This window comes from Pyrus communis, chromosome 10 (assembly GCF_041283825.1).
Source record: "Pyrus communis isolate YQ-2024b chromosome 10, ASM4128382v1, whole genome shotgun sequence".
Lineage (NCBI taxonomy): Eukaryota > Viridiplantae > Streptophyta > Magnoliopsida > Rosales > Rosaceae > Pyrus > Pyrus communis.
In genome coordinates, this window is record NC_142574.1 from 552,571 (window position 1) to 575,577 (window position 23,007).

General features: G+C 36.8%; 3 protein-coding genes across 5 annotated transcripts; all 3 read right to left on the reverse strand.

Annotated features, from left to right (window-relative positions):
* Positions 1-336: 336 nt before the first annotated feature.
* On the reverse strand, positions 337-5,209 carry LOC137728755 (TMV resistance protein N). The gene is made up of 5 exons (XM_068467511.2): positions 4,402-5,209; positions 2,726-3,815; positions 2,306-2,581; positions 1,107-2,210; positions 337-998 (listed from the first exon to the last, which is right to left on the reverse strand). Exons 1-5 carry the CDS (start codon positions 4,902-4,904, stop codon positions 522-524), a joined length of 3,450 nt encoding a protein of 1,149 aa, XP_068323612.2. The 5' UTR covers positions 4,905-5,209; the 3' UTR covers positions 337-521.
* Positions 5,210-7,461: 2,252 nt separating this feature from the next.
* On the reverse strand, positions 7,462-14,666 carry LOC137728943 (TOM1-like protein 3). 3 transcript variants are annotated; one of them, XM_068467755.2, is made up of 10 exons: positions 14,368-14,666; positions 13,611-13,761; positions 12,777-12,855; positions 12,111-12,209; positions 11,866-11,979; positions 10,705-10,850; positions 9,760-9,841; positions 8,920-9,005; positions 8,653-8,841; positions 7,462-8,470 (listed from the first exon to the last, which is right to left on the reverse strand). In XM_068467755.2, the coding sequence occupies exons 2-10, from the start codon at positions 13,718-13,720 to the stop codon at positions 7,816-7,818; spliced, it is 1,560 nt and encodes a 519-aa protein (XP_068323856.2). In that variant the 5' UTR covers positions 13,721-13,761; positions 14,368-14,666; the 3' UTR covers positions 7,462-7,815. The 3 variants fall into 3 exon arrangements, with proteins under 3 accessions (XP_068323856.2, XP_088534845.1, XP_088534844.1); XM_088678719.1 differs by having other exon boundaries at positions 13,611-13,743; positions 14,368-14,611; XM_088678718.1 differs by having other exon boundaries at positions 13,611-13,750; positions 14,368-14,568.
* A 1,522-nt stretch (positions 14,667-16,188) lies between these two features.
* Positions 16,189-19,109, reverse strand: EMB1586 (P-loop containing nucleoside triphosphate hydrolases superfamily protein). Its single transcript, XM_068467848.2, has 2 exons — positions 18,659-19,109; positions 16,189-18,138 (listed from the first exon to the last, which is right to left on the reverse strand). The coding sequence occupies exon 2, from the start codon at positions 18,080-18,082 to the stop codon at positions 16,433-16,435; it is 1,650 nt and encodes a 549-aa protein (XP_068323949.2). The 5' UTR covers positions 18,083-18,138; positions 18,659-19,109; the 3' UTR covers positions 16,189-16,432.
* Positions 19,110-23,007: the final 3,898 nt, after the last annotated feature.

A 23,007-nucleotide genomic window follows, 5' to 3' on the forward strand; every position in this document is an offset into this window, starting at 1 on the left:
TTACAGCCATTTCTTAAATTTCATTGAATACACCAAAATTTGTAAGATGTTAATAAACTCTCTCAAAATTCAAATTAAATACCCCTATATTTATTAAAAAAAGATTAAAATTTCAATTGGATACACCCCATAAGAGGTGGCTTGAGAGAGATTCATGCTACCGTAGCATTGTTGAATGTTGCCAACAAACAGGCTACTACCAAACTTACTTGTGTCCTTCCTGTTCCACTTCCAATTCTCTTGGCATGAATTTGATATGTCTATTGCCGTCTTTTTATTACATAACCAAAAAATTTAGTTTTCTTATTAACGGTGCATTTACTTGGACAACGGTGGTGTTTAAATAAAAAACAAAAACTCGTTGATTGGCAAACCAGGATTCAATTGTCGATTTGTGATTTGAATTGTTTGATGTTGCGTGGTTAGACTTTAGGCGACCATACTCCATCTTCATTGCTTTGCCATTACAAATGAGGGAACCCAAACACATTGGCGAAGCCGGCCAACGTACACCCCTCAATCTACCACTTCCACCAGGTCCTTCTCCGTTTGCTACTGGATTGGGTCCCTATGTCGTCCAACTCTTCCACATCGCTCTCGTACACCAAACGAGTGCCGCAACTCTTCACCAAGCAGGGCCCTGAGCTTTTGAAATGAAAATTTAACTGATTGCAACTGTTTTGCCACTCTGTACCAAAGCTTATACCACGAGACACATAGAGTAGCCAAATATGATCTGACACGGGCTGGACATCCGAAGATAGTAGAGGCGCAGGGTACCCTTCCTTTCCATTGACTTCCAAAACACCAGAGAGCTCCCATCCGCTCCCATAAACTTCAAATACAGCGCACAGAGCATATCCCATCCACTTGTTATCACGCCATTGCGGAGTTAGGTCGACGCTTACTTCTGGTCCCATCCTTTGATGAGTGAACCACCCAGGAATTTCCTTTCCAGGCATCACAATTTCATATCTGTCTCCTGCATAAGGGACTCCCTGTACAGGTGAAACAGTGATGTCAAGCAATGAGAGAGAGAGAGAGAGAGTGAGAGAGAGAGAGAGCACCTTAAGATATATAGAGAGAGTGAGAGAGAGAGAGAGCACCTTAAGATATATTTGGAGCATAGTAAATGTTATATGATTGTAGCTTTCTTTCTCAAGCATTCCAAAGCAATTGATGAAATTGAAGCATGACGAATTCAATCTGCCCAAATTTGAGGGACATTCCAGCATTTCCAGTTTAGTACAACCATCTGCAGTTACTTGTAAATCCACATCTGACGAAAGAACTGGAAGGTGTTGAAGCCTCCTGCAACGACTCAAGTATAAATTCTCTAGCTTAGTGAGTTGGCTAATGCTTGTAGGAAGATTAACAAAATCGTTTCCACTCAAGTTCAATGATACCAAGGACGATAAGCAGCCAATATCATTGGGGATGGCTCCTTCACAAAGATTGTGACCACTTAAGTCTAATTCCATTAAGGAACAAAGGCCTGATAGAGGAGGCAAGAACAAACTGATGGAATGATTAAGGCTCCCTGTTGGCATTAATCTAAAAGGGAGCGACATAAACCATGGTCGTTGTGATGGCCCTTCCATTCCACGAAAAATCAATGCTTTAAGGTTTTTCAGAAGGGCAATGGAAGATGGGAATTCTTTTATAGCAGTTCCACTTAAATTAATCTTCTCCACAAACTCTAATTTCCCGAGGCTTTCTGGCAATTTGGCAAGATTTGAGCATCCAGAAACATCAAGACTTTTAATAGCCCTCAAATTTCCAATGGCACTAGGAAGACATTTCAGATTTTTGCAATCTCTCAAGTCCAACAAAGAAAGGCTGGTTAGATGTTCAATTGATGAAGGCATACATTCAATACCGGTCCCATCTAAAGAAAGCTTCCATAAATGCTCCATGGGTTCCACAAAATTCGGTATCTTTTTAACGCTAGAGCAGCCAGAAAGAACTAGAACTTCAAGGTGCTCCATTTCAATCTCATCTGGAAGAAGCTCGAGACTTTTGCAACCTTTAAGAGTCAAGAAAGAAAGCTTTTTGAGAGTTCCTATAGAAAAGTGAATCTCAACTAGACTTTCGCATCCCTCAAGATCTAATCTCTCAAGATTCGGAATCCCTTCAAAATCAGGGGTTCTAGTCAAACTTTTGGAATGACTAACTTTCATGATTTTCAAATTGCCAAAACTCTGTAATGTCTACAAGAAACAAAGAATAATTAGATCCAGAAAACTCAAATAAGGTAATGAAATATATTCTAAAAAGCAAGGTAAATAATAATGTAGGTGTATACCTTTTTGTCATTCCAGAGCTGTTTAATTCTACTATGACACATACTAAGTTCAACAAGCTCTTCCGGGTCGAATTCTGATGGGAGATCTTCTAGAGGATAACCTATCCATTCAAGAAATCTCAAGGAATTAGGGAGACTGTTGAGGCCTTCAGGAAGGCGCACGTTATGGACTTTGAGCAATCTAAGATTAACCATCTGAGAAAAAGCTTCAGGATGGCATTTGACCTCTTTTGATTCAAGCAAGTCTAGGACAAAGCCTTCAACCGTCGGTGTCCCCTGATAACCAAGAACAAAAAAACAAGTGAATTGCAGTATAATATGCACGTTATAAGTAAAGGAAGATGAGTAAAACAAACTTTTTTTTACGTGCCTCTTAATTGTTAGATTAATTTATATTTGACGTATTAGGTAAGCTCTTACCGTTTTTTCCTTCAAAACATGAAAGATGTCCTTAGAAAGCCATAATCTGCTTCGTCCACCAGGTTGTTTAGATTGTTGAGCAACAATTGTTTGACCCATTTTTTGTAACAAATCATGCATCCACACCCTGTTGTCTGAAATTGTTAGCAGAGACTTCTCCATAAGGACATCTATGTCAATACCTGGATTAAAACCACAACCATCAAGTATTTCAGATACTCGATCTTTGTCCTCTCCTTTAAAGAAACATGCGATGTCAAGGAAAATCTCTCTCCCTTGCGGATCTAATCCCTCGTAACCTGTTATAAGAATCTTCATAATTTTTTCATCCAATGTGAAATCACCCTCTAGTTTACGCGATTGACTGCTCCATGCATCTAGATCTCTTCCATACAAAAAAGACCCCAAGACTTTAAGAGCTAATGGAAGGCCACTGGCATAGTCCACAAAACTGTCAGATAGAGCCTTATAACTTTCAGGCGGATTCTCTCTACGGAAGGCTCTCAAGCTAAAAAGTTTAAGCGCATCAACTTTACTCAGCTCCGGCACCTCAAATACTTTTTTTACACCATGTGAAATTAGCAAGCGTTCATCTCTAGTCGTAATAATGATTCTACTCCCCTGACCAAACCAAGCTGGTTTTTCACATAGCTCTCTTAACTGGTTACTATCGTCCACGTCATCAAGAATGATGAGAACCTTTTTCTCGAGTAAGAAACTTCTCCATCTGGCAGCTTCACCGGCATCCCAGTCTTGTATATTTCTTTTCATAAGGCTTTTGGAAAGCTTCCTCTGTACACCGGCCATACCGTGTGCCTTAGAATCCTCTCTAACTCCGTCATGAAAGCTTTTGGCTTGAAATTTATGACGAATCCTCTCATAACATGCTTTGGCAAGGGTTGTCTTACCTATCCCACTCATCCCCCATATTCCTATAAAGCGAACATCATTTGACTCTAGTTCTAAAAGCACATCAAGTTCTTTCAGTTTTGAATCAATGTCAACTAGCTTTTCCGCAGGCTCCAATGATAAAGGTCCTATTTCATTCCGTACATTTTCAACAATTTTTTGGATGAGCTCTGGTTCTTCTCTACAAGATAAAAAAAAAAAAGACAATGTTCAAAATATGACCCAATACAGAAAGAAATAAAAGAGCCAGAGACTAATTTTGTTTTCGTCCACCTGAAGTCATAGTACCAAGTGGTCTCTGCGTCCGTTTATAAGAGGGTGGTTTGGTATTGGACCAAATTAGAGACGGTCTAGGAAAAGGGGAGGACAAAAAAGCACAGCAGTATTCGATTTCAAAGATATGAATTCTTAACTGGATCAATTCTTCCCCTTAGACTCTCAAATGGACCAAATATATGGTAAAAAGAAAGGTTCTGTAGGATGGAACTGTAGGAATAAACAAAGTCTACAAGCCTCAATGTTTAGTCATTAAGTTGTATTGGGATTAAGTGGTTATGACTTATGAAGCACCTTCAGTAGTGTGCAAAAAGTAAATGATATGAATTCTTCGATTTTCCTATAACTTATCATGTATCAGGCTTTAGAAGAATTGAATTGAACTCGAGCAAAACTCAACCGAATTATTAAAAAAAATAGCAAGAATGAAGGGTCAAGTGCAGATTTGCGTAAACTTTTGAACTGAGTGAAAAAAAACAAGTAATGCTAACCTGTTGTTTGAAGTAAACTCATTGATTTTTCCCACTGTTTCTAAGGCAGCTTCCCATTGTTCCACCATCTCTTTCTTATCCTCATACTCTGGTTTTTGTTTGAGTTGAGTGAAGCCTGTCCCAAAACTCCCAAGCTGATGTCTAACATCGTAGGGCTCCACTGAGTAGAAAACTGGTATAACTGCATCTCTCTTTTCCATGCATTCAAGAATCTTTACGAGTTCGTTCAGGCACCATTTGGAAGAAGCGTAATTTGGAGAGATGACAACGATGGCAAGCCTCGACTTTTCAATTGCAGGGAAGAGTTGAGAAATTTTCCTTCCTTTTTCAAGATCTTTCTCATCAAAGAAAGTTCTTGAAATTCCTTCTTCTTGCAATTTATCAAGTAGATGGGCGGTAAAACCTAAGCGCGTGTCGGCACCACAAAAACTCAAAAAGACATCATACTTCCATCCAAGATCTGAAGGAACAGATGAAGTGGCTCGTTGGATGGTCGATGCCATTCAATACAAGCTAACTGGACTGATGGTACTAGTTTTTCGAGCAAAAACATGACCAGAAAAACCATGAATCAGAAAGACGAGCAATATAACCTGTGTGTATGTAAGAAAATGAAGTCACAGATCAAGTCAGAGGGGCTACAAGTCTGGCTGTATGTCGTCAAGTCCAATCAATGCTTAGGTACACCAAGTTGCCTAGTGGGCGTCGTCGTCTAACGAAACTTCACCGAGGAATCTTGACGGACGTGATTCAACTGCTTCTGCTATCCGACGGTCAAACCGCGTAAGCTCTACTTTGTCTCTTTTTCACTTTTTGTGTAGGTCCATTATTATTTTATTCGTTTGGTGTACTGTAAGCTCCATTATTTTATTTTTGTGTTGGTCCATTATTATTTTTTGAGAAATTCTATTCTCACATTTCAAATTATTTCTTTCACATTTTTTTTAATTTTTTAATATTTATTTATCAAGTACTAGCGGTACGTAGAAAATATTAAAACATTAAAAAAAATGTAAGAGAAGTAATTTGGGATGTGTGAATATAATCTCTCTATTTTTTATACTAATGCAGAGCACACCATTGTTGAATGTTTCTAACAAACACAAAATTTAGGATAAATTACACTTTCATACCTTAGGTTTGGGGTCTATTTTAATTCTTTACAACATCTTTAAAACATTTCACTTTCATACCTTAACTACTATTTTATTTCAAAATAATACATCCGCTAGATTTTCCATCCAATGGTCTGTTAAATACTGACGTGGCTGCCATATTTGTGCTGATGTGACTGACACATGGGAAAAAAAAATAATTTTGTATACATTAACAATATTAACCCTATTAAAAATATAAAAAAAAAAACCAGAAAAACCCGAACCCAAATCCCCTTCCCCACAACCCCACATCCCACCCCCACCCCCTTACCCATCTCTTCATTCCCATCCGTCCATCCCCACCCCTTACCCATCTCTCCCACTCTTCTTCTTCAGCCACACCAACCCCAACACACTCCTTGACACCCTTTTTTCAATTCCCTCCTTCCCTCTCCCTCTCTAGGGTTTGAGTTTCGAATTCCACCCCTCTCCTGCCTCCACGCATCTCCTTCACCCAAAACCCATATCCCCTTCCACCTCTCCCACCTCAAAGCCCCCACCTTTAATCACTTCTCTGCTCTTATTTTTTTTCACTAGTTTTCTTAGAAACCCCTGCAACCCAAATACCTGCAACACAATACCTGCAAAACCACAACCCAAATACCTGCAACCGTCACCCGGGGGGGGGGGGGGGGGTGGGGGGTGGGGGATGGACGGGTTTGGTTTCTTCTTCTTCTAGGGGAAGGGATTTTGTAAATAGGAGTTGCAGAGAGGTGAGGGGGAAGGAAGGGGATCTGGGTCGGGTTCAGGTTTTTCTGGTTTTTTTTTTTTTTTTTTTTTTAATAATTTTTTTTAGGGTTAATATTATAATATTGTTAATGTACAAAAAATTATTTTTTTGACACGTGGCAACCACATCAGCCCAAATGTGGCAACCACGTCAGCATTTAACAAACCATTGGATGGAAAATCTAACGGAAGTATTATTTTGAAATAAAATAGTAGTTAAGGTATGAAAATGAAATGTTTTAAAGATATTGTAAGGAATTGAAATAGACCCAAAATCTGAGATATGAAAGTGTAATTTACCCCAAAATTTAATTGCATGCACTTCTTTTCTTCTAGAAACACAAAATTTAATTTTCTGTAAGTTGACTGTGCGTTTACTTAGACAACGGTGTTGTTTGAATAAAACTAAATAAATAACTCTTAACAAAAACTTTTTGATGGCAAACTAGAAATACACCTGAATTTTCTTGAACTACTTTATCTGGAATGAACACACTTGAATTTATCTAGAGTATTATAAACTCTTTTAAAATATTGATGGTCCAAACCAATCATTTTGAAGCGCTAACTTATTAATAAGTTAATACGTTTCTAGCTACACGTTTGAGCACATTTTGCAAGATTCATGATGATCCATTGAATAAGGATTATTCGTGTAAGATCTCACTCAAATCGATCATTTTGAAGGCCACCATTGAATAAGGATTATTCATGTAAAAGCTCACTCAAATCGATCATTGCTTACTTATCTAGCTAACTGCAACACTATAAGCAAACGAACATGGTAAACAATAAAATGTCACGATGAAAATCAAAGGGCTAAATCATTCCAATTTAGGTAATTTTTTGCAAGAATGATTTTGTATTGATTACCCAAAAGAATGATTAAATTGTGAAATGACCCAAACAAATGACACCATATTAGCTTTTTTTTTGTTTTTTTTTTTTTGTCTTTTTCGGAAAACTATTAATCATCGAAATCTCAAGGGAGGGCGAACAAGAAACCAAATCAGCAGGCCAAACAAAGGACCATGGGCACTGCCTCTACACACTTCTAACAGAACGCAATGAACCTTCCCGCCAACGATTTCTGGCGAGCAACCGGGCAAGAAGAGAAAGATGCTACATCTCCAGAGACAATGCTGCTTGTAAAGAGGAGAGGACTAATCCACAATAAATGCAAACCCACCAATATTAAATTTCAACATCTCGAGTCCATGTGGTTGGTACGACAATTTGATACATACATACATACAACAAAGACACAAACAAGAAAGAAAAATTTGGCCAACCGTTAAAAACAAGCCGAGATCAAAGAAATCAAACAATAAGGTACATCAATACATTAAATTATATGCAATGCCCGCTAACATCTCGGAAATATACCAACTAAACAGCATAGACAAACCAAAACCGAAAAAGTTCCTACCAATATTTATTTAGCAACAGGTAATCTCATGATCTCATATGTGTGTAAGTGAGGAATAAGGTCCAGAGCCGGACTGACTGATACGCTGATGGGCACAACTCAAAATGACCTATTCGGGTTTGAAGAAGACGACTTGGCTTTTGCAAAATCCACTAGATCCTTGAAAAGAGCATCTTCCTGTTTTACTTGTTTTGTTGGGGTAGACGAATTAAGGGAGAGATTCTGAGTCTGTCCCACTAAGCTGTCATAAGATGAACCAGATCCGCTGCCTGGAACGCTTTGTTTCTCAAAAAATTGTTGTCTCTGGTTATACCTGGAAGGCGGAGGTGGAAGGCTGACGGGAGAGTGACCCTTGCCAGGAGACTGAGGATTACCCAGAGACTGAGTATCCCAAGGAGCAGGAGGTAGCCCATCTATAGATTTGCTTCTAGGAGCCGGTTCATCATACACAGGCTTTCCAGTGAATATAGGTGATGGAGTTGTGTTTTGGGAAGAAGGGGCTGAGGGTGATAGTGGAGCCAATCGTGAGGTGGAGCTGGAATGAACTGGAGCTGCAAAGGATGTGGATTCTGATGTTGCAGAGGATCCTTCAGATTTGTAGGCTTCTCCACTGAGATAATCAATCACACCAGGACCCAGAGTGATTGGCCTTTGCGAAGACAGTGGAGGAGGAAGAAGTGGGCTGACTTGCACAGGTTCAGCCTTGGCATTGGCTGATCTCTGGCCCTGTCCTTGTGAATTATCTCTTGATGACCTGCAATGCATCTTACCGAATTTTACTAAGAGGATAAGAATATTAAAAGTAAAAAATTAACAGAATTTGCAATATTCATATTCTGAAGCGCACACATACAAGTAAAATTGGTAGAAACAAAAACAAGTGAGAATGAAACAACAATACAAAATAAAACTTAGAAGTGCTCCTCTAACAATCACCTGTGCGCTAGTTGGGAAAACTCATCCTCGGACTCATCATCCTCATGGTTCACATTCACAAGTGGCACAACTGAAGATTCTGCTCCTCTTACTATAGTTGTAGTTCCCTTCACAATATCATCATGCCGAGAAATTACACGCTGCAGATCATCGTTCAGTGCCAATCCCTGACATAGAAGCTCCTCTTCTCTGAGAGGAGAGCAACCACAACTGTCACTATTGCATCAAATCTATCAGTAGAACTCAAATCCATATCAAATCACTTACGCAGTCTCATTCACAAGAAGCCTGACACGCTTTTGGTATGAACGGCACTGATCAACAAGGTCAACAATCACTTCTTCCTTCAAACCCTGCCATAGTATTTCATTTTGACCATTTATGACCATTAAATTTGCACATATTAAGAGCCCGGATGGTAATATTATGATTTTGGTTCATTTTTTATTTTTAGTAAAAGCCAAAGAGGAATTGTATGGAAGAAAAGAGGGAGAACGAAAGGGCTTGGATGGGTGAGCGTTAAAATGAATATGGAACGGTATTTAAACCAAAAAGTAAATCAATCTCAACTGTTCTATATTTCTCCGTCAAGTTTTTATTTCACCCATTCCCCTTCAATCGTCCATACCTCCTCCCTTCTACAAGCACAAGAAAAGTGCAGCCCTTAAAGGTACTAAGTTTCGAGTAATTAACCACCTATTTCCGACCCTGCTAAAAGTCCCAACTTCAAAAAATTTTACAATCACAGTAATTGACACCCAATTACTAGCCTCCTTCACCTCTGGATAACTAGCCTTACAAATAAAGTTTTGTTATCAATATTTCTCCTCAAATAATTTACATACAGTGCATAAGTAAAGAAAAGTATGGACCATAAATATTCTCCACAATTGACCATATACAACTTTCAGAATTTTCTACTGTGGTAAGAGTCCCATATGAAACTTTCACCGCTAGAGAACTCCACACACAAAAACAAAAAAATAGAATCAATGGCCTCTCAACAAAAATATTTCTAGAAAAACATGAATAAGAAATTATCCTTTAATAATACCTTTTCGGAAAGAAATTAATCAGAAATAAAAAGTAAGGTAGAAAAAATATTACCTCAGGATTCTTAGGATCCAAGGCATTAAGCATTTCCATCAACACAGCTGCAATTCCACGAGCATTCTGAATCTCTGGCAAGCTGATTAAAGACAGTTCCAATCAGGATGGATCTATCACAGCTTCAATAATAATTCAGACAATTTATACGAAAAATAAAAAAGCATCCCAAAGCATAAAAAAAAGATAGCATCTGTTACAATATCATTATGTTTGAATTGTGTGTATAGGTAATTATGGGGGATTCATGAAAGATGGAATAACTATACAAAGAAGAGAAATGATTTGAAGTCTATTGTTCGATTTTCTTATTAGCACAAAATTCAATCCAGCAAGGATGAATTCTTTCATAAATTACAGTTACGGATCATGACATTCAACAAGCAGCAGCTGAAATAGTTGTACAAGCATAAAAAATTGATGCCGACTGACATCTTTTATTAAAGATTAAGACCTAGGACTGACGGGATTTATAATAGTAAGGATGTAAGAGACATCCTCATGTCAAGGGGAGAATTGATGAATACTTGACAAGGTTAAGGCCTTTCAGATATATAGTCAAATTTGTCTGCAGTATTAAAGCATGCACAACAGATTCAAATTTGATAATGAGAAAGGTATAAATTTTTTTTTTTTTCGTTTCTTTTTTTTTTTTTTTTTTTTTTTTTGAAGAAGAAGAAGAAAAATGAGAGAGAAACAATCGAATCACCAATTTATGCAGTACAACATATGTAGAACATGTCATATTGAGGGGTTTAATCCTGGGACATTTTCCAATTGCCTACAAATATTTTTAACCTCTCTCATGCAATCAACACGCAAGTTTATAGTTGTGACAAACATGCATGTGAAGGAAACAATAATTGTTTGAACAGGGAATAAATACCATACTGAAAAGAACCAAAAAATGTATGTTTCCAAGAAAACCATATTCTCAGCTAGTACCTAAGGCCCGATGCATCCGACTGGAGAGAAGCCTGAATGGCAGCATCATCATATGATGTAACAGGAGAAACTACTGGCTGGGTCTGGGGTGGAGTAAATATTGGTACACTGTTCTCTTCTCTTGGTGGAAATTCAACTCCAGCAGACTGTCGGTTATTCATTAAGAGGGTTAGGGGGGAAGAAGAAGCAGAATAAAGAGAACATAATTAAAATCCACAGTTATACTAAATATTGAATAGCAAGCTTATATCTAAATACTGCTGGCCAAAATGATGGTAATGTTATTTTGGACCTATTAAACATCATCAAAAGGTATAGGGTAAATGAGTTGAAATCTAATTGTGTGAAAGCTGAGGCGTAGTTGCGTTTTTTGTCAGACAAGGCAAGGCATAAGCCTCTCGGACATGAAATCTTATAGGAAGCATATAAATAATGCAATACTAATAAGTTGAAGTGCTAATGTGTAACTCAAGTATAATAAGAAATCCCAATATGACCACATATAAGTAATAATAGTCATTCAAGCATAATAACCGATCCCAAAAATAAAATACTCAATTGTTCATACAATATTCAAAACCCCAAAAGATAAACTCAGTTCACCCGAATAGAAACTAACATCACTATCATATTGGTCCAACAGACCGATGTGATAAGGGACTCTAGCAGTGACTTGCACTGGAGGAGGGTTTGCAAGATCACTATTACTTCCATTGTTCACAACATTTACTATCATCTGTCAAAGCTGAAGGCACTTGGGCTGAATATGTTTACCCGTTAATCTTAACTTGACTAGGTCATATGATTAAACAGAAATGTTTAAAAATATGGCCTAACAAGCAACTCAAAAGAACGATGACAGCAAAGAATGTCAATGATTGGACCGGCTCAGACTGGTGATATCATAAATATATAACAACATGATTCTATTCTCTATATACTATATCCATTCTTCAAATAATGAAAGAAATATCCTATAAGGCAGTTTTAAAAGGAAATACTTTTTAGAAGACGGTCTACTTTGATTAGTAAATCGAAAATTAGTAAGATAGTTCCATGGGAACACAGCACACACAGCACAAGTACACAGGCAGTATACATAGTACAGATTACAAACAAAAGCTTAACATGAGTATAACAAAGATGTGATAAAACAATTACCCTCAATTCATTATATGCTGCATAATACTGGGGAAATCTTCCCCTTGGTCCCCCAAAAGCTTCTTGCCATGTATCTATCAAAATTAGTATCTTTTCCCTAACATTCAAGTCTGGCTGCATAATGAAATTAGAATAACAAAGCAGAAAGACGGTTAGTATCCTATTCATGCACAAACTGGAAAGAAAAAAGGAAGCAACAAGTCAGTGAAAACAGAAAACAAAAGGTTGGGAGAGAAATGCAGCACCTTCTTCTTTACTATTTTGACCATTTCATGCAAGATATCACGCTCAACGATCTGCTGAAAAACATTCTCACCACAGTTCTTGCTCACGGTCTCCAATGCCTGCATTGAATAATAAATTAGGAGAAGGAAAAAGACATCATTGCTCAGAAATAGCTTGTTTTGTGCTGATGATACGCTAATGCAAGGCAATCATTGAACCACAACTGAACCATCATAAATCACAAATTTATTGACATTTTCACATGTATGTGTTAGGATTCTAATGGGAATACTAGTAGCTAAGAGTGGTTATGGAGCAACTGTGATTGTGCCAGATGTCATCATCTGAGTGATTGAGCTGTGACACTTATAATAAGGTTGTTAGTATAGCTGTAATTGGATAAAAATAGTTAGGGAGAGTTGCTACATAGCTCGGTTTGTAAGTAAGAGAAAAACAGTTATGAAATAATATTGAAATTCATTTGTCAGTCTCTTTCTTCGAGTTCTCTCATGGCTTCTCTAAGTTAAGGTTGATCGACGATCTATCAGTACGCATATTTTGGGATGGGAAGGGTACCACAAGCTTTACATCATGAATTTAATATTTTAAAAGAAAGATGCAAAAACACGACAAGAAATAACACAAAAAATACTGAAAGTCTCACAAAGAAAAGGAATAGTACTAACAAAAAGAGCCAAGAGTTGTATTTTTGGATTTTTGCTGCCCAGGCGCTTCTTGAGTATCTTCAAGGCCTCTTTTGCTTGCCTGAAAGTTCAATCCAGTTCATTGGCAAAACAAAGCATTCCGAATATTTAAATTGGGAAAGAGATTCTATGCGAAAAATAATCTACAAAAATAGAAGATAAAGAGGATAGTCTTCCGCAGAGTTTAAGAGCTAAGAAATGTCCAACATATAAAAGAAAGCCCGATACACTAAGATGCTCATGGAATCTATTTGATAAATAAATTACTCCCTCTACGAAGTTTCCAGTTCCTCCCAAATCAATGCAGCAAAAGCATTCTACTACCCTGTCAATTTTTCAAGTGTTACTTTTCAGGAGGACAGGATTTCCTTATGAGATGAGCCACATCTCCATTTCAGGAGGAGATCTCCTCTTCTATCAGGAGCCAAGTATTAAATTTCGTGTGTGTGCGCGTGCGCGTGCACATGTATATATGAATACATAAATATGTATACATAGGGGGAGAGACAGAGAGAGAGAGAGATGAACATAGAACATAATTGGCGAATGTTATTTGACATCAGATGTTTTTACCATATCCTAGAATCCATTTAGAAATGTTTCTCTTGTTGGACATTTAGGATGAATCTATCCATGTACTACCACTTAATAAGCTATGAGCACTTTAAAGTTTCAACCAACGACTACGACATCAATATTTCAGAAAGATTCAACGTACTCAACAATTTAGGAAATGTGAACTCCAAACGGGTGGATATACCTATATATAATATTCAATCTAAAAAACGAAATTGAGGGAAAACAAAGTAATCATACCCAGGGTCCATATTGATAATATCACATAATTCAATATTTATTGCCCAGTCTGGACCAATCAACATATCACTTGTTGCCCTCTCTGCACAGGCCGCAGCATTACCAGCCATGTCGTAATCCCCTTCACGCAAGTCTTTATCCTTAAAACTTCCTAAATCAGAAGCCAAAAACAAGTTCAACCATGTACAGTCCTGACATTTGTGATGTAAAAGAACTTAATAAATGCTAGAAACGGAACATCATAAGACACCTGTCAGGCTATCACTAATTAGCTCGATGTCAGTAATCTTGTTCATTTCCAAAAGTTCCACAAATTATTTCTTACCCACCAAGACAAAACCTATGAAAATCCCAATTCAATTACGATAATTGAAAACAGCGGAACTATACAAAATTGATCCAGAAAATATTAAAAACCCGAAATCGCAAACAAATAGGGCCTAAACAAATTCAACTATCTGCTCATCCCCATCACAAATACGTATCCCAAATCAAAATAACAAACAAGCAGATCGTCAACAAAGTACGATTAACACCAATCCAAGTCCCACATCAAGAAACCCACAAAAATTTGTGCCCATAAAACACAGACAAGCAAAACCCAATTGGATATTAGTACTAAAATTGAAAATCAAGATTCGAATTAGCAAGATAATGGTCCTGTGCTTAAACCCAGTTGACCAAACGATCAGAGAATAAGAGAAAGGAATGAGAAGATTTGAGTATCTTGGGTGAGGATCTCGGGGAAAAAGCGTACCTGTGGAAACCCAGTATCAAAGAGAATCAGAACCGACCGAAATGCCAAGATTTGAGAATTTGAGGAGAGAAATTGGGATAATTAGGGGAGTGGGTTTTCGTTGGGGAATTCTCGCTTTTCTTTTTCTCTGTGTTGGGGATTGTTTGTTTTTTTGGTGTAATGTTTACTTGCGTCAGCCTTTGCTGTTAAGAAATTAGAACCAATACTTGTGACTAACTTTGCCTACAAAAAGAAATTATAAGACAAAAGTCTCTTGTTTTCTTATTTTTACAGCAAGCTCAATTTTCCGGGACTAGTGCGTTTGTTTGCCGTTATTAAGCTTTATTTAACTGGACTAAAAGTTACTGCAGTCTCGTATTTAATATCCGTACAAACTTATTTTTAATAAGATTACGTGAAATTTGACTTTAAAGTCTAAATTTTAGATTGTGTTATTCACACTTTTTTTTATTTCTTAAATGTTTTTGTTAATTTTTGTCTACTAATATTCTTCATCTCATTCGATTTATAATTAAAAAATTAAGAAAAATACGTGAAAAGTAAAAAAATGGCTTGTGGAAACACTAGTCTAAACTTTCCCCGCATGGCTGCTCTGCATGAGATTTGTAGCCATGGTCCTTTTCTCTTACAAAAAATCTTTCTTTGAATTTTAAATTTTAAATTCTAATTTTTTTGCACACGAATTTATTTTGTTAAGAAATAGTAGCCACACAAAATTTCAATTTCTATATTCATAAACGGAAATGAAAATTGATGTATGACAATTTAAAAGTTATTATTTTTGTTTAAATTTCAAGTTTATTTCTCATATCTAAACGAATGTATGTTTGTTAATTAATTTTCTTCAGCCAAAATGAAACATCTTACAATAATCTTGATTTGTGATGAAATAAAAATATAATTGGTTTTGCATGATGCTAGTAAACAACATTTTCTCTTTAAATTTTGTTTCCTTCCCATGTAAATTGGAAGTTTTAATTTCCTAGGCGCTTCCTGTTTAAGACTTTTCTTTGATTGCGAAATGATCCTGACCGTGAACACATTTCGGAAGTGGCGACTGGGCCCACATGAAGGTGGATTGGAAACGGCTGTATCGGTGTTGGCGTTGAACTCTTTGAGGTCCGGGTGTGGAGTGGTGTAAAAGTCAACTAAATACCATGGTTGACTGGGTCAGCGGTCAGCCTCATCCCTCCAACTTGTTCATCCCTCCAACATTTTCTCTCTCATTTTGTTTACGAATATTAAATCATTATCAATTATAACGTATTTAACTGAGTCATTGTCAGTTATAAAATATTCAATTCATTAATATGTTTTTTTTTTGTAAGTGAAACGTTTTAAATTTACGGTATTGTAGTATTGATGAATTCTGACTTTGTGAAGGTTAGTTGTACTTGTTGCGAGTGGTATCAGAAGCCAATGCTTGAAACTTGGGGTATCTCTCGCATCAAATGGTAGTAAGCCACCGATATTCATTCAAGTTCATCAACAGCAAAAGCAAAGAAAATTGCAGAGAAATTAATTTCAAAAATTTCTCTTTCGTCGCACAATAACTCTCCTTCCAATAACTTCATCAGTCTAAACAGAATTAATTAAGAATATCAACCGAATATTACCAAGTGGTCGGGATTGGAATCGAACAGAATGCTGAAATAACAGCAGAAAATAAAATTATTATCAAACGGGCCCTAAGCGTTTCACTTCAAGTTCCAGAATGGAGATTTGTAAAGGGTACTCAATGGCAATATTCTAAAAAGCCCCGCCTATGGTTTCGGAGTATATTTACTGTAAGTGAAAATCAAAACTCATTATAAACAAGGATTGTAGCATCTTGAACGTTGATTTACTATTTGACGTTTTTCAAATAACTGTCAACAAACGAGAAGTAACATGATTGGATCATCTAGTTCCTTGGTTTATCAACCTCTCATTTGTCTCAAAACATAACTATATTAATTATTCGTTTTAATGACAAGAGAAACTATATTAGTCATTTTGATAATTGCAAATACTCAAAAGGTGCAGCAGTGCAATCAGTATACAAGAAAAGAGTAGCAAAGTATCATCACCTCAGAGCCGGTAAAGCCTTCTCTTCTTCGGTGATAACGAGCTTGCCCTCTGTGAACTCACAAGCTGCAATGGGAACGCTGAGCTGCTTCTGCAGCTTCTTCACAACAAAAACTTGTGACTCTTCGCATATTGTTACGACAGTGCCCTTCCGGCCAAGCCGACCAGTCCGACCAGCTCGATGTGCATAATGAATTGAGTCAGTTGGCAAGTCCAGGTTGACAACAAGATCACATTCTGCCACATCCAAACCCCTCGCTGAAAGTTCATTTGTCACCAGGATTCTAACCTCCCCATTTTTAAACTTTTTCAGAGTTGTTGTTCTACCAAGTTTACCAAGATCCCCATGTAGCTCTGCTGCTACCATTCCACGAGCCTCCAGCTTGAAGACGGTATCTTTAAGCTGCTTAGTGTGGTTCATGAAGACTATAACAGACTTGGCATCGAGAGCATGAACACATCTTCTCAACGCATCAACCTTGTGTTGTATCTTTGTGACACAGTGGTAGTGTTTAAGAGATGGAGGTAGGCTCTGTATTGCAGACTGACCTTGCAAATTTTGGGATGGATCGGAATTGGTCGATTGTCCTGACAAATTAATGGGCCCCGTTGGAGAAATAGATTCAATGGACATGACTTTTTTGGCTTGGATGAGAAGTGGATCGTGCCCCCAGCTCCTGGCTGCCCGTATCACTGAGAATGGTACTGTGGCAGAAACCAAAACGGTCTGACGCTCAGCCCGCTTGGCAAGTGATCCTTTTGGTCCATGCGAGTCTCCAGTAGATTTCCTCCCAACATGTTCCAATATCCGGTGCATGTCCTCCCGAAAATTAAATGACAGCAGCTGATCAACCTCATCTAAGACCAAGAAACGACAGCCGTGGGTGTGAAGCTTACCAGCTGCACTAATCTCCGAAAGCCTTCCTGGGGTACCAACAACAATGGAAGGTTTATTTTTCCTCAGCGCTTCTTCCTGCCTTGTTCGATTTGCGCCCCCAACAAGCTGCTGCACCACTTTTTTGTGTGCAGGCCCTAATATCTTCTCAAACTCTCTCACAATTTGCATACCCAGCTCCCTAGAAGGAGCCACAATTACTGCTTCTATATCTGTTTTCTTCCCAGGTTCACCATCGCCCTCAGATGTTCTCGTCTTTAGAGGGCCCACTTCAGAAAGGATGGGAAGAAGATAAGCCAATGTCTTTCCTGAGCCCGTGTAAGATTGAATTACAACATCATGATCTTCAAGAATTGTTGGAATTGCAGTGGCTTGAACATCAGTTGGAGTCTTGAAGCCTTCCTTCTCTAACCTCTCGATCAACAAAGGTGGAAGGCCGAGCTCAAAAAACGACTTCGCATTAAAGATACTCGAATCTATTTCAAGTGATCTGTGTGGCCCAGCTGCCTTCACTACATGGCTTCTAACCACCTTGGCTTTACTCTTCGGGACATCTGTAAGTGACTTCAGCACCTTGACTTCATTGATTTTCCCATTCTCTGGCGTTTGAAGATCGCCTTTGAAGCCAAGACTTGCAAGACTCAGACTACAAACACTTCTATGGAACCAAGCATTCCGAGAAACATGTGGAAACCTATGCAAGGTGAGAGACTCTCCAAAAAGGAGCAACCTTGGAGAGATCAATGCTGGCATCTTTAATAGTCCCCACCAGTAATTACTAATTAGATACCATCGGATTGAACTCAGAGCTGGAAATTCGGATTTGAGAAGAAACAAGAATTACATGATAGGACCAAAACAGAATACGTATCTCAACATCGTATTAACAGATACTAATAACTATCAGTAAATAGCTACTGAACCAAAAATCAGATCAGTAAAAAATATGGAAACACTTCATCTGACATTAAAACGAAATGGAAAATGCACCATACCAACAGATTAGTAACTTAAATTAGTACGAATTTACAAAAACAGCATCAGGATTAGAAATTTCATGACCAAATGTAACACATCTAGCATCTATATACTACATAATCCATGAAAATTTTGAAACAATGGAAGCTAAAAGAATCAAAACAGATAAACGTATCCAAATATTAAATTTTGTTCTTCCAAATTTGACAACACAACAGATAAGATTAGAATTACATTTACAGCAGCAAATATATATACAACAAACAGAAAACAGAAGCAATTCAGCAACACAGCGAAGCTCAACTCAGAGCAAATTGGAAATCAAACCCTAAACTAGATATGGAGAAATACCTTTTAATGGTAACGGGTTACGTCGTCGGAATGGAAGCCGCCTAGGAAGAACTGAGGAAGAAGAAGAAGATGGGAAGGGCGGAGGAAACTGATTCAGACCACAAGTTCCACTTGAGAAAGGGTTTAAGAGGGGGACTGCGGGAGGAGAGAGCTGCTGGGTTTACGGATGAGGTTCTACGGTTATGAATGGCTAAGGATGGGCTTGGTGACTTGGGTCAGCTGGGCTTCCGATCCTAAAAAAAACTGAAAATAAATACTGTGGTTCTTTGTACATCAAAGTTTCGTCTCGAGACACCTTGGTTTCTTAGAAATTTTGAATGCTCAATTTACTCTTACACCTTTCTTTGGACATCCAAAATAATTTACTAAATTTTCAAAAATACCCTTCTTTTAAGATTCAGAGAGGATCTGGATCTGTTTCAAAACACTATGGATGTCCAAAGAAAATAACTGGTTTCCTTAGGAAATTATTGAGCCATTTGTGGTAGTTTTGTATTGATTATAGAGTCATTTTTTAAAATAAAATTAATAAATGTTCAGAGACAAAATTTGAGCATATAAGGAACCACTCCTGAGTAAATTATGGTGTGGATGGAGGTTTTGGGCTGCTTGGGACATATCCAAGCTCGTTCATTTTGAGTTCAACAACATCATTAGGCAAGGAATCGGATTCCCTCCGGACCCAAAGGAACTGAATGATTCGGGTTATTGAAATTTGATCCAACGGCTACAATTCTTATAACTTTTAGAGGGCACCCTGTTTGTAGCCGTTTGATCAAATTTTAATGACCCGAATCATTTGATGAGTGAGCTTAGTTCCTTTGGATCCGGAGGGGATCTGATTCCAGTAGGCAAGGGATAGAAAAAGCTTTGTCGGCAGTTCCCTTCGTCAACCCTTTAGCAACAAGGCACCCAAAAGTCCATGCCTTAATCTGGATCAACAAATAAGTGTTTGAGATGTGTTTTTGTGTGGAAGTGACGTCCCAGTAGAAAGTGTTTGGAATCCATCACATTGATTGACATATCTCGTTTTACTAGAGAAATTGTCGCTTATCCTCTCTAACAAACGAGGCTACAAATTATATCCATAGACTATATTGATTCAGTTGGAATTTAGAATTATGAGGCCAAATTAGTGAAACGATTAAAACAAATAAACCATTTTGACATTCAACCTAATTCGGCCTTAAGGCCAATACGACCTCCGGCGGCCTTGAGCCATTGATATTGTGCCCACTCCAAATATTTGGAATATTTGAATAAAAGTAACAAACTAAAATAAAGGCAAATGGCATTTGGCTGTCAAGGTTCTAGAACAAGTTGATCTGCGAAATAATAAAGGAAATAGAGAAATATAATAATCCTAGCAATTTAGTCATACGGGTTCCTATCATGGAAAGTCATTTCGCATTATCACTTTCTCTTTTATTTGTTTGTCTTAACAAATTAAAAGATAATTAAAGGATAAAAATAAAGAACAAGACAAGTGCAGACGCTACCTTTGTATTATAACTACTTTGGTTGTTCCATGTGCATGTAATCGGAATATTGAAGAAAGTTCATATTTTATGTAAAATTAATTGACGATATGAGAAGTGATTCAATTTCTTATAAGTACATACAAGATTCCTTTCTTTTTTTTTTTTGAATGTAAGATTCATCCTCAACAGTTAGGCTTTGACAAAAAATGATAATAATTCTTGTGATATGAATAAGCTCCGTATAATCTCTTTTATTCTCTGTACTTCTATGCTTTATTTTGAACACTTGCAAAGTAGTCAAGCAACAACCACATACATTATTATTTTGTTCTCTGTGTCAATAATTAGTTAGTGTTTGGTCAGAGCAGGATGGAATCATCACTCAGTTTTCCACACATTATTTTTTCTTTTTTTATAATGCCAATAAAATTCTTCCTTCCATGCTTACAAGTGTGGCATGTTATGGCAAGAAAAATATGTGCCTCCCCACCTACCTCAAAACATAGATCATTATTTTCTTTCAAGTTACGTACAAAACATCTTTATGAACTTTTAAGCCAAGCTCAAACAATTTCCTTCTTTTATTTCCTAAGAAGAAGCCAACAATATCTTACATACTATAGGTTCAAATACTTGTGAAATCAACAACAGGAATACACATTTAGCGAGCACGATCTGTTATTGGTGCTTGGTTACTTGACATGACCATTATTTTCAACAGCGCCTTCATATATTTGAGAGTTTATCATCTGATATCAGATACTCTCAATCATAGTTAGTAAATTTGCGTATAATACGCGTATTACACACTTGTACATATTTTCTTAAAATACTTATGTTTTTCTGCACACGTCTTAATGATTCATTGAATTACACATTTTTTTTTAAACTCCAACATATGATATATGTATTGATTATACATGTATTTACATGCTTTTACATTTAATACACGTTATTTAGACATGTTTTTTTTTTTTAAATAATACACATAAAATTCATATATTCCCTATGTATTTTTAACATATTATTTAAAAATAATACTAATTTTTAAATTTCTTAAAAAATGGCTGGACTTTTTCAAGATATATTTTTAACAAAGTTGTCGAATAATACCCATATGTTTTAAATCAAAACAACAATGTCGCTTCCACTCCAATATTACTATCATAAAAAAAGACATTATTGTGAGTATACATTGAAGAAAAAAAAAATAAAGATACAATAAGTTAGAGGGAACATGAAGCCAAACCCTAAGAAGAAGTAGAAAACTATTGGAAACGAAAATCAATTAAGACAACTACTAAGAGAAACAAAAATTTGGAAGCCCCGAAAGATTATGAGCAAAAGGTGCACTTGCAGACAACAAACAAGAATTCCACCAATGAACCGCAACATGATCAACACCATAGTTGCAAATGCACACAACAAACAAGAATTCCACCAATGAACCCCAACATGATCAACACCATAGTTTGCCAAACAATCTACCACCTAATTTCCTATGCAATAAATGCGAGAAAACTGAATATGCATAGAAGATAGAATGGTACAACAATTTTCCAATCAATTGATAAACGCCAAGGCACCTGAGAAGATCCATTAAAAAGAAAATGTATTGTTAAAGAAGAATCACACTCAATCCAAAAAGAATGCCAACCCCTCTCCAAAGCCATATAAACATCATGAATAATAGCTTTAAGTTCTGCCTCCGAGGCAGTAGTAATGCCAAAAGATCCTGCAAAGTATCCAAGACAATGACCCAAGTGGTCAGGGAAAAATACCACCAAAATCAGCCATGCCCGGAGAACCTCACCGCCAATGTTAACTTTAACTTGAAAAATTGCTAAAGAAAATGAGCACTCGAAAACAACTGATGAGTAGATTCAATAACATTACAACACAAAGAGCACATCGATACAAAAGAGAACCCTTGGTGAAGCAAATTAGTAAAGGATAGTGCTTTTGTCTCCCCATGGGGGACTTGCTCGTCCCTCCACATATGATAACAAACATTTACCATCCGAACATCATAAACAGAACCATTCAATCTCTTTATCATTATCTAAAGATTGTATCTGCAAAAAATAATCAATTTAGAGATCGTTTAGTCATCCACATGCATAAAACAAATGGACAGTTCATTATGAAGTTGCTGCTTGGTACCAAAACCGTTGATTGATTTAATACACATGGATGACTAAACAATCTTCACATTAAATGATTTTTTTACAGATATAATCTTTAAATAATTATAAAAAAGAATGAATGGTTCATTTTACGATATTTGAACGATAAATGTTCGTTAATCTTAAATAGAGGGACAAGTCCCCATAATAAGAGGACACAATCATATTCCATTAGTTAACTATAGTTCATTACAAACCGTTGAAGCATCTATATATATATATATATATTCATTACAAACCGTTGAAGCATCTATATATATATATATATATATATATATATATATTCATTACAAACCGTTGAAGCGTATATATCTAGAGAGTTGTTATTCTCACCCCAATGTCTTATCTTCCCATCGACCTTTTAATGATTTTTTTAATTACAAATTTGTCAATTTGTAAAATGATTAATAAGGACCTTAGTTACCCCCTTTTGCATTACTTTTTTCTTTTTATATATAAAAAAAAAAAAAAGTTTGGATATGATAACTCTCACGTTATGTTTAGACGATTTGTCTCCTTTAAACCCTAACTCATCCTTCATATCTCCTTTCATTCAGAGAAAGCAAAAAGAATGAACTTAGAAGATGATGTTTCTATGGAATAAGTAGATGATTATGTTTCCGTCAAAAGGGTAAAAGATAATTTTATGTAGGTCATCTTGATTTGTTGACATCGTATAATT